Source organism: Aphis gossypii, chromosome 1 (assembly GCF_020184175.1).
Source record: "Aphis gossypii isolate Hap1 chromosome 1, ASM2018417v2, whole genome shotgun sequence".
NCBI lineage: Eukaryota > Metazoa > Arthropoda > Insecta > Hemiptera > Aphididae > Aphis > Aphis gossypii.
Window position 1 is genome coordinate 82,395,275 of NC_065530.1, and position 12,905 is coordinate 82,408,179.

At 25.7% G+C, this 12,905-nt stretch overlaps 1 protein-coding gene across 4 annotated transcripts in view; it reads right to left on the bottom strand.

Annotated features, from left to right (window-relative positions):
* LOC114122489 (uncharacterized) overlaps positions 1-12,905 on the bottom strand; it is a 112,858-nt gene that overhangs the window by 76,046 nt on the left and 23,907 nt on the right. For all 4 annotated transcript variants that reach the window (XM_027985165.2, XM_050210944.1, XM_027985166.2 and 1 more), the window contains 3 exons: positions 9,903-10,263; positions 5,804-6,003; positions 862-1,118 (listed from right to left, as the gene is read on the bottom strand). In XM_027985165.2, coding sequence (XP_027840966.2) covers positions 862-1,118; positions 5,804-6,003; positions 9,903-10,263 — 818 coding nt within the window. The remainder of the gene's footprint in view (positions 1-861; positions 1,119-5,803; positions 6,004-9,902; positions 10,264-12,905) is intronic.

Genomic DNA, 12,905 nt, shown 5'->3' on the forward strand with positions numbered 1-12,905 from the left:
TATATTTTATAAGAAAATTTAAATTGCATTAACATTAAATTATCATACTATTTGACATATTACATAGCATAAAAGTATATCTGTACATACTAAGTATGTAAAGTGATAATAATAATATATAAGTATAGCATATAATTTATTTTATATGTCATAAGTCAGAACATAAAAATTACATCATTTAATAGTTTCTAAATGTCATACTGTAATGAGTATGACTATACTCGTTTTAATTAAGTTCCTTTCAGTTGTATTTGAAATTTAATATGTTATGCTATTTTATTAAAATGTGTAAAGTAGTATATAAGCTATACTATTATGGAATATTGTATAGTTATCGAATTGTTAAGTTTCAATTATTTTATATTTTTTATTTATTACCATGTTGAGAACTTGCTTGTGTATACCTTTTAAAATTGAATATATAAAAAAACACTATATATAAACTTACTATAAATTCAATATTTTACTTTTTTTTGTTTTATTTAAGATAACTACTGATTTATTCTATAAAACGAGATATATTTATTTAGTTTTTAGTGTTGTAAAAAAAAATAATTATTTAAATTTTAGCTTAGATTTTATAAATAACATCGTACGGTATATGATATATAATATCATATTATATGTATTAACTAATTTATTCAAATCGTGAATTTCAATTGAATTTCAATTTGTTTAATTCTCTAAGCCATTGATGCTTGAGTCGCTTATAAATGTTTAGTGAGACATCAAATAAAGAGAGTAAATATTGCAAGAATATAACAATAAATCCACAAATTATAAAATGTTCACACGGATAAACATTTGAGCAGGGCTATAATAACACAAATGTCAATATTTTATTATGTTATATTTCATTACCTGAGATGATTTCTGGGCACGTTCTGAATGTCCTTGTAAACCATATGAAGTCGGACCGTTTCTGACTGGCAATCGCTCCTTATAGACCACGCGTGCTTGTCACGGTCATAACATTGCGTTTTTGTGGGTGACGCTACCACGCCACTAGACGCTGCCGACGATACTCCGTGCTGGTTAATGCCTGTTATCACTATGCTAGATATAACTTCACTCAAGGTGTTTGCCAATAACATCTCTAGATGTACCCGAACTGTACCCTGAAACAACATGGAAATATTTATTTTGTAAATATTATAAAAAAATATTTTGCTGTTAAAAAAACTCTAAAATATTAGAATTATTTCAAATATTAGCTGTTCGGTGTTCCAAGAATAATACATACTATGCATAATAATTAAGCCTATAGTCAATTAAAAAATTTACAATTGTATAAAATATTCCAACAGTATTACATAATAAATATCAGACTACAAACTTATTTAAATGAAGAATTATTAACCCATCAGTGCTCATACAAAATAAAAAAATTGTAATGGTAATTTCTTTCATTTTCTGTGATCATTTTATTGTATTCTTATCTACCTATACTCTTATAACATTTTTATCTAATTATAAACGATAATTATACCAAAAATAACCTAGGTCAACACAATTAATTTCAGAATAAATTGGGGAAATAAATTTATGTTCAGAGTATAACATCTCAAAATATCAAGATAATAAAGATACAATTAAATGGTTCTAGATTCTAGAAAAACATTTTTTTTGTATAGAAAGAACTATTTGCCGTTACTGGTGCTGATTAACTTAAATAAAATAAAAACAATTCACATTTTATTAAATTTGGTTTGGACATAAATACCGCTGTCTCGGATAAATATCAACAATCGTTGATTAAAGTTTATTTCTATTAACGTTTAGGGAACTAAAAAGAAATATTACGGATAAAGAAAAATGGAGGAAAACATCAATAATCATTTAACCAATTTTCAGCTTGTAAAAAAAAAAGTTTTGGACAGGTTTTTTTTTGCTTAACAACAAGATCTTTCTGTTAAGACAAGGAACAATCAATATAGCATATAATAGTTCATTTTAATATATATATATATAACATTAGCCTGGATTGTAAATAAAGGTTTAAAAATAAATTCAATGACCTATTTAGAAAATACGGTAATTTTATTATTATCTGTATATTATTAATTGTAGGATAATGTATCATAAAATAATATTTTACAGTTACTGAAGTGCGTAGTGATATATACACCTAATCGTATGTTACACCAGAAGACGTTTCCGAGTATAGCCATCATATGACAAGCCCAAAGGATGTGGACGGGATTGCCGTATAAAATCAATGAGTACTAATGTGTAGTATCATATGTTAGTGTGTATACGAACGTATTGTGTAACTGTTTGTACTTAGTGAGTGATGGATTGAAATGCCTGAACGGTACAGCTCTGAGATGGTTTGGCACTGTCCCAGATTTTGAAGATCTTAGCAACTAAAATATAAAGTATGTCTAATTTGTTAGAGTAGTTGATCCTGACAGAAAAAATACTGTAATTTTTACACTTTTATAGTGTAACATTACCTCAAGTACTATTTACACGACAACTTCAGTAATATTATCAGTAACAAAAAATACAATTGTAAAATACTAATTTTGAATTTTGATAAATTGTGTAAGAATGAAATTGGAATAAATTGTTAAAATGAAAATTGTAATTATATTATAAAGAGGACAACAAGGACCTGTATGTGTTATAAATTAAGTATTTCCATCTTACAAGTGTACTAAATAAACGTTTAGGTAAACAGTTTATTATTGTTAAACTTAATATTTTTATGAATTTGCTTTAACTGTTAATAGAAAGAACAATATCTATGTTCGTACATTAGTGTTGTACGATATTTTGATTTTTAAAAGAGCTATGAGCATTTTTAAGTTATAATATTTCATATGACAATGACTTGCTCAACAATTTAATTGAAGTGAAAAACCAAATAAATAATGTCTTACATGTAAGTTAGATAATAAGTAAATACACTTAGATAATACATCTAACTACTCAAAGTTTGTTATTTCTGACGAAAATCTACTTTTATGGTAAAACAATAATAGCACACACCATGCGGTTATAATCATCTATTTAACATAATTGAAATAAAACATACAGTCGAACAATCATAATACGTTTAAATGTTTAATTATATATTATTAAATTATATTTTATAAAGTATGTTAGACGCTTAAATAACATCATTAAATAAATTAAAATACATTTTATAACGTTGTTGCGTTCTCTGTAATTATTCAACTGGGTGATGGTCTTCAAAACACAGATATATTTTTAAATTCAATACTTGTAGTTTTACACTCCAGAAGAATGTATATGGTAAAAGGGTTAACCACAATAAGCTCGGGTGTATCTGTAATCATGACAGTTGGGATTATTTTAAATGTACCCATAAAAGGTTCCTCGGCCTTGATATGTATATGTTATAAATGATTAATTTAACCCGTGTTATAGAAAAGTTGTTTGTGATTTCTACTTTTACAATAATTCCACAAAAATAACGGAATCAATAATTCAATTATCTTATTATGGACAAATGTTCCATAGTCGAATGTAAAATAATAAAAATTTGATCCAATTCAGATTGTGTCATCATAACATTATTTCAAGTTTAACAGATGAAAAACAATTTAAAATGACAACTTATCAACGTTATGGATTTTAGAGATTAGATTGACTTATTAACTACTGTATATGTCTGAAGAATCAATTCGTATTTTTAATCGATTTGTTGTCTTTAATAATTATATAGATAAGTATTTTATGAATTATTACAAAGTTATAAACTTTTATTTAAACAGTAAGTTATTAAATATATTATTATTTGTTATTTAACACTATACAGCATAAAAAATTTCTACATATTTTATGAGTACTAAAGCGTAGTGGCTTTTAAATAAGAATATTGACTTGACACATTTAGATTAGCATGTTTAATGATGTGTAATAAACATGCTATTACATGTAAACACAACTATAATTAATAATATTTATGGTAATTATTAACTTGCTTTTAATATAAGTAACACCAATTTATTATTCAACATTTACTTATTATTTCAAATGTACACTATATTTCATCCATTAGTTATAGTACATATTATTATACATACATATAAATTATAAGTATATAACTATAATATAAAGTTAAATATCAGTGCGTTGAATTTTACTATAGGTACGAAACTCGTTATTATTTATATATTTAAAATTCCACGCATTAATAGTAAGTTCAAAGAAGATATGAAAAAAAAAGCCCGAAAATGTGCCTATTGTAAAGTTTTGCTGATTATAAACTTTGCTATTGCATAATCAACTTTTGTCAATGTCAAGAGAACTTTTTAAGATCGAGTTTGTAACTTGTACTTATAGCACGCCATTAAAAAAAAATAATTTCATATGACTAGCTGCTTCAATAATTTTGTCAATGTTGAATATTGATTATTTAATGAATATGGATAACGTTTATATATCTTGAAAATAACTAAATACTCAGCCTAGTCAGCCTTCTATTATAGATATATTTTATAATATTTGTCTAGTCGTGATACATAATTCTAAATACATATATAATATTAGCTTACTACTTGTGAAACTCGAGAAATTGAACTCATGGAACGTGCTTGAAAATCGAATGTCGCAGCATTTATTAATTATACTCGTAATATCCTTTAAATTTAGAAACTATTAAATTAACATAATATTTTAGAATCAACAAAAATATAACGTAATTAAGGTAAATGTATATATTATTATATTCCCTATACTAAGTAATATTATTTGAAAGCCTGCGGAATTATTTACAATTACAATTTTATATTGATAAAATATGAAATTTTTTTAAATAGTGATCACAACTATTCTTAATAAAATAATAAAACCACTTTATTTTGTACCTACTCCTTTATTGTAGAATTTATATTCAAATAAACTACTATAATGTCTAACGATTTGATCAACATTTATACATATTTTGGATTTTTTTTTACCTATAAATTTAATATTTTTATACGCACCTATGTACTAGTATATTATAGTGGAATTCATAAAATAATAAGTGTCTACTCTAAATTTTTTTCAAACATCTTTTATCACGTATATATTAATGTGAATCTAAGAAATATAACACTAAGAATTTATAATAAATAGCTCAATGTTAACAAAAAATATTACAATAATCCACACAATTTGTTAACGCCAATAATAATAGTATACCTACCATCGCAACGTATCACTGTTTAAATTTGTTTTTACAAGTTAACAATGATAAACCATGCCTGAGTTCTTACACTTGAAATCCATACCCATCAACTGTAGGTTTTTTATCAATCTTTGTTTTCGTTTTCATTTGTCCGAAATCTTCTACAACTATTGTCATTCGTCTGTTTTAAGAAAACGCTATAATAATCTACTGAAAATAACCTCCGAATCCCATATGTTTTTTATATACATATATTTAATCATTATTCTCTACGATTATTAATATTTTTACTTTACATAAAGGTTTGTCAAAATCAATTTTTATATTTAGAAATTCTATAAATAAATTTGAAAAGACCTTAATTCCTTATATAAAAGATATATGAATACAAATCGCAAGTTTCATTTTATTTTAATATTTGAACTTAGCTTTGGTTACAAAATGTGGTTTTATTTTAATTACGATACGAAAAAGAAAACAGAATTAATAAATGTTTTACATTTTATGTAAATAATTTAAGATTAAATACATAACAATATTTTACAATTGTTAGCACAAGCAAAGTTCTTACGTAAATCAGTCATTAATATTGATCTAAGAAATAATTGGTTAAAAACTAATAAGCCATTCACAAAATATTATCAACTTTATCGGACAAACCTTTGTAACAAGCTCGGAAAACTTATATCTGGGATGCCAGCCATAGCTTTTACCATCTGAATCGGATACATCATCCAATACTCCCGAGTCCAGACGTTTATCTCCATCGCCCAAAACTAACATGTATCGAACACGGCATTGATGATCGAATCCTGTACAACGATTCAAATATACCGACATACGGCCTTCCACTGAAGTACCTAAAGAAACAATGTTAAAATAATTAAATGTCAATAATACATCATAATACGAATAATGATATGATTACGATATGTAAAAAATTAAAAAATTAAAATTAAATTAAATAAACACCATTCTTTAACATTTATTGATTATAAAGAAATGTGTTTTTGATGTTAGTTTGATGATTTCGTGTAGGTACATTCAAATTTGTAGATTCAAAATTAACTGATGTGAATAAATCTCAAAGTTGTATTAAAGTTGATTATATATAATAATATTTTATTCCTTTGAAATAAAACTAAGAAAATCAATAGTGAGTGGACACTGAACAATCATCTAAGTACTATGAAGTATGAGGTACTCATAAAAAAAATTCTATATAATTTTCTAAAACTAAAATTTGGCATCTCTATAATTTTAACCAAGGCCCTAATTTTAGATTAGTAAACAACTAAAATCTAACTGCTAGATATAAACTATAAACGTATACTATCATATTAAAATAAAAAAATATTGACTTTATATGTATATAATATATATGACAACGAACTAATTTGTTGTATTAGTTTTTTTCTCAATTGTTTAAGGAATAATTTTATAACGAAAACAGTCTATTTCAACTCACGCTGAGATGTATGAAATGATATATGAGTGTCAAACACGTACCTGTAATATTTTATGAGTTCTGTAAGATTTCTTTAAATATTTTCTCTCAAATAAGTCTCTAATAATACTTTAATATTATATTAAACACGTCAAACATTTTTATTAGTAAAATTCCTTTATAAAAAATTAATTATTAATCACAATATAATTTCTATGTTGTAATAATTGAATTCACATTTTTTTTAGTTTGAATTAAAACGTGAGGTTTCGACATTACCTAATCCTTACTTAATTTTTAATATTTCTGCAAAATTTAAATTTCTTACACATTTATAAATATGTTTGAGTTATAGTAGTGTGATTATATTTAATTAATATTGGATAGTTCTATGAAGAAACTTTATTACTACGTTTGAATTATAAATTGTAAATGCAAATCTAACATCTTTAATAATTCAATACCTCAATAGAGTCATTAATTTTTATTTTAGGTAGATTAAATATTTTGAACTCTTTATAATCTCTAACAAAATTCTTCAACTACATATATCAAATGAATATTTAAAATAATTAACTTATAGCGTAGAACCAATATCATTAAAGATTTAGAGCCTGAATGTAAGTTTTAATATGCACGATGTTAATTTAATTTTTAAAAAGATTTAAAAAATAAGTGTGTCATAAAATTAAATAACATAATGATGATCTAAATATTTTTAAATTCTTTACAGAAGTAATAAAATTCATCTTTAATAAAAATTTAAGCTTATAATTTTGAAAATAGATGTCTTTTTATAAATTGTAGTACGTCCGTCGAAAAAATGTCATAATAATTCGTGAGTTAATAAAATGTACGTATTATCATAACCATAACAAACTGAATATAAAAAAATATATAATTAAGTAAGTAGTCACTATGTTAAAAATATGTGTATTAGGTATTTTGTGTTATATTATTATAACACTATTTTGTATATTTCCTTGAAAGTTTAGATTTAGAAGTAATTGATTCAGAATATGTCGAGAAAAAAACTTTTACATTACAAACAAAAATATCAAAACACTAAAAAATCGCATAAAATATTTAATAAAAAATAAAAAAAATCATTGGAGAACAAAGTGGTTTTTTTCTTTTTGCTGATCTTTGAAAGAAAATGAATATTATTATATTATTTATTATCAGTTGGTACCTACAATCACATCAACAGTTGACGTTGCTTATTAAACAGCTGCATAATGATAGTGAATATAAAATATATAGTATAATTAATATACCTAAACAGCAAATAAACAAAACTTAATTTAAATTTTAGATTTTGAGAGAAGCGAGAAACGTATTAGTCTTCTTACAATGATATTTTTTATTTATTTATTTTTTTTTTTTTTTGTGACCACTATTAAGGATACAAAGAGTACTTCAAAAACTTTAAGCGGTTCTATTTATCGATTGAAAATTACATTTATTTTGTACTTTGAAGAAATCGTTTTTTGATATTATCAGTAGATTATTTAGTGCATTAAATAAAGTTCAGAAACCGTGATTTTAATCAAGATCTGAGCACAACCGTTTTTGTAATGCGATGATTTATGATTATTTTCGAATTTGTAACAATAATAAACAACTTATAGGCGCTAAGATAAACGAATTGATACGATACTAACTAACGATTAATTACAGGTCTCTGGTTATTTTTTCGATACATTGATTTCATTATTTAGTTTTACATAATTTTATTAATTATCATATGATATAATATTATGTATACCTAAAGATTTCATTACAAAAGCATGTAATAAATGTACATTGATCTCTTATTAAAAATATTCTTATGAAATCGTTCACAATTTTTTAATATGAATTTCCTATTAACTCTTTTCAATATATTATACTACTTATTACTTATTATACATATCTATAAAGCATAAACGTATAGTTCTTTACTTTTATTTATATTTAACGTTTGAATTAAATATCTTCAACAGGAATAGTTATAAATTGTATAGTTGTGAATATTATGATAATCATCATAGCGTATCAAGTAATTAATAACATTCAAATGTTAATTCATAATAGGTATAAGTTTTTTAATTGGTACATAGAGCTCGACCGAACAATGTTATTATTGTTACAAATGGGTTATATTATACACGAGTACATAAACTATACTAATACAAGAGACAGTTGTAATACAGGATAATTGTTATTGTTATGTAGTTCGTATAGTTTAAGTTCAATCGTGTACTGATTGCTTCTAACATATTACAATATTATTGTTCGAGAATGAATGAAACGTAATAAAGTGTAGTATCGATTACAGTGAAACACACATTGTAAACTTTTTTTTTAAAACTACTACAGCTACAGCTACTACATTATACTAGTCATGGTGATGTCATCGCCGAGCGGATAAATGTATCAAAAGCTTATACGTAGCTTACTATCTACGTCAAACATTTCGGGACACTCATAAAATGGCGTAGATAGATGACAATATCGTCCGAATCAATGATTTATATAAAAACGCCTAAAAGAAAAACAGCGACTAGTACTCATCATAGGTCATAGGAGATTGTATAGGTATGTTTTATAATATATTATAATAGGTTAATATTAATAGATATAATACGAGTGACGAATTTCAACGACGCACTAAGTATTAACCCTTAAACAAGTGCATGCCTCTTTTTAACGTTCAAAGTAACGTGGGGGTCTATCAGAGCATATTTCTAAAAATGCGTAACTTAAGTACAGAAAGTTTATTTTTTTTTTTAATTTGAGGACATAATTGATTACTATATGAAACATAAATATGGATAAAAATGTAATAATAAAAAATTAAATTAAAATAACTACAATACTATGTTAGCTACTAAAAATTATATTATGAAAAAAAACAAACTTGGAAATTTCACAATAAAATGTTGGTTTGTAAAAAAAATCTTATTTTTAGGACAATAAACAAACGTTTTTAATTGAACAGAATTCGTTTTACGCTAATTTTTTTTACATTTCTTTAGCCTGACTTAACCCTGCGTGTGTGTAAATATGACTCACTCTCATTTCGAATTCCATTTTGAAGCTGTTTGACATATTTTAAAACTTTTTATTTTACGAAAATCAATTAAACATTACCATACAAACCATCTTCTTAATATAAAAATATAAACAAATTATATTTATTGTATTATATAAGTTTTATATTTCATGAGGGTCAACTAGACCCCCACGCGCTTGCTTAAGAATTAATAAATAATACTCGTCGATCGTTGCCATGTGATAACACTACGAACAGACGAAACGAGTACTTACACGAAGCGTCTTTAACGCCGTGAGGGTACAGCGCTAGATTCCAGTCGAACCCGCCGAACGTGAAGTACGAAGTCTCCAGCTTGCACTTGCTCCCCCTGGGCGACGCCGTGCCGTACTGGTGCTGGAGTGCATTTCCGGCCGCCGGGTTGTGGTGATTCTGAATCTGGTGATGATGGTGCATCAGCCGGGACGTTAGCGACGTGGGCACGCAGAACTCCGTGTCGTACAGCGTGCGAACGTGACCGATGGACAATTCTAGTTGGAACTCGCCGTTCGCGTCTGTGAAGTTTCGACCGTACAGGTCGCTGACCGGTATGTAATTTCGGTTCCCCTGGGCTGGACAGTCCGTCGTAAACTTCACCTGCAACAAGACACGCACAACGTGAGTGCAATACGTTATGATAACGGACAATGACAATAATACATAAATTATGTGTGTGTGTGTGTGTGTGTGTGTGTGTGTGTGTGTGTGTGTGTGTGTCACACTTTATAAACGTCGTAAACGACACGACGTGGATTTAAGTTGGTTCAAACTGCCCAACCGTCGTTCTTAAGAGCGGCCACCGAGTGATTTTCAATAGCACTTAAGTGGAACATTTCTGTTAACTGCGGTTTACATATATATACCCACAAATCGCCGTACCGTCATCTGTGCCCCTGTAGGTGCGTTATCCGAGTATATTCTATTAATAAATTAATACCGATAACCGAAAGAGATCCGTTCTAATTTATTTATTTAGACTTTGATCCGTTAATCATTCCATCGAGGATTTCAAATTTAACCATTACCTTCAATAATTCAATATAATCTCAACACGCAGAATATTATTTTGTCGATTACACTCACGTCGCAGACACTCATTACACCGAGTACTTTACACTGCGGTTGATGTCGATTTTGTTATGCATTTCACACTATTTTTGTTTCTATATAGCTACTTAACTACACGTAAATTTGGCCGTACACGATATTGGAATTAAAAAAAAAAAAAATACATTTACTTATACAATAATATGCTTTTAATGGAAACGTTGAGTGATTTAAAATATGTTTATGGTAATATGATTTACAATATTATGAAAATATTAAAAAAAGGTTAGTGTTTTAAAAATGATTTAAAATTGAACAACACAGTAAAATGTATATAATATTTATTCGTATACAAAAATTAAATTAAATAACACGAAAAAAAAAATTATAATAATGAACACTAAAAATTGGTTAAATCGTTTTTGCAGAAAAAAGCAAATCAATAAAATATCTAAACTTTGCTACATACCTACATTTGAAAATTTAAGTACATTATGTTAATATTAAGTTTAACATATTTTATTATAAAGTATGTTTATGTTTGCTATATGTCAATATGTCTCATACATGAATATTTTTATTGAAGTTAAAAATAAAACTACATACCTAATACAAAATATATAAAAAATATTATTTTTTTTTTTTAATAATCTGTTATAGAAAAAAGTTTAAAAGGTAAAAAAAAGTGTTGAGTTTAATATGTTAATCAAGGCTTTTCACTTTTAGATTTCCATTAATCAAAAAGCGTTTTGGTACTTATCGTTCTATGCACAAGTTATACTACTCATTAAATTTTATTTAAAATATCAATTAATATAATTATATAGTATATAATTATAAGTATAATTTATAGAATATTTATTTAATATCCATCAATAATAAGTCTTAATTAAATAAAATCAACATAATTTAACTATGGATTTTTGGCAACGTGTTTTATCAAAATATTTAGTAATACTCTATTACTCTATTCACTCTATTTTAAAATTTGCGATAAAGATTCACGTAAAAAATCATTGAACCACTGAGAACAAATTGATTTCAACATACGATGGATAATATTTTCACAGAAAAAAGTATCAATTTCATAATTAACATTTACGAGTACATTTTCTTTTCTTGTACTAGCCAGGATTACTTTGGTCCCTAACGGCCTAACTTATAACAGTATATTACGACTTTGCTTAAAAATACAGTACTTAGAGTCGTATACGTATATAGCCTTACTTTACTGATTTAAGTAATAGTGATAATAAATGGGTGAAAAGAGCTTATGTTCATCTATATATTATGCATTTGTAATATTCAAAAAAATAAAATAACATTCCATATTCAACAATATTCTTTTTTTGTATAGTATCTGAAACGGTAAACTGATTATATAATATAAAACAAAATCTATATCATCATATTATATTTAATAAATAGTACAAATGCCAATATATATATAATTGATTAGTGATTATCTATGCTATTATTGTAAGTTAAGAAATTGTACCATAAAATATAAATTATAATATTTATAAACAGTTATACAAAATATTGTAAAAAAAATAAATTAGGGGCTGAAACGATTTTAATAATTCGAAAAATATAAAATAACTAATATTTATGTTAAACATATGTACATCAACATTTTCAAAATGTTTAGCACTTTTTTCAATTGCTTAATAAAGTTTACAAAAAAGGTCAAGGAAATCAAAAAAAACTAATATTTTTTATTCATTAATTTAAGGAAACTCGACATTCTTGGAACCATTCCATAGAAAAATAAAAGTTAACAACCAAAATATTACAAAAAAAAAAAAAAAAAAAAAAAAAACAAGAAATTGTTCACGTTGTTCGGAATCAAATAATAGAATATAATTTAGCCAATGGTTTTACATAAATAAATAAAACAATTTTATATTTAGTTTACAGTAAAGTATGTTTAAAAATTAATTAATTATTGGTTAATTTCAAAACTTGTACTTAATATTATTTAATATAGCGTTGGATTCTATCAATGGGGGCGGGACCATTTTCTTCCAAAAACGAGATATCGTTTTCCTCCACTAGCCATTTTTCTTCACATTATTTTTGAATAAAATTATGTCTATTTTTCTCCAATATTTTAGTCAGTGTTGTAGTATTGCGTTCCGTATTATAAAAATAGAGTACCTATGGCTAGGATCACATTTCGCCACCCCTTA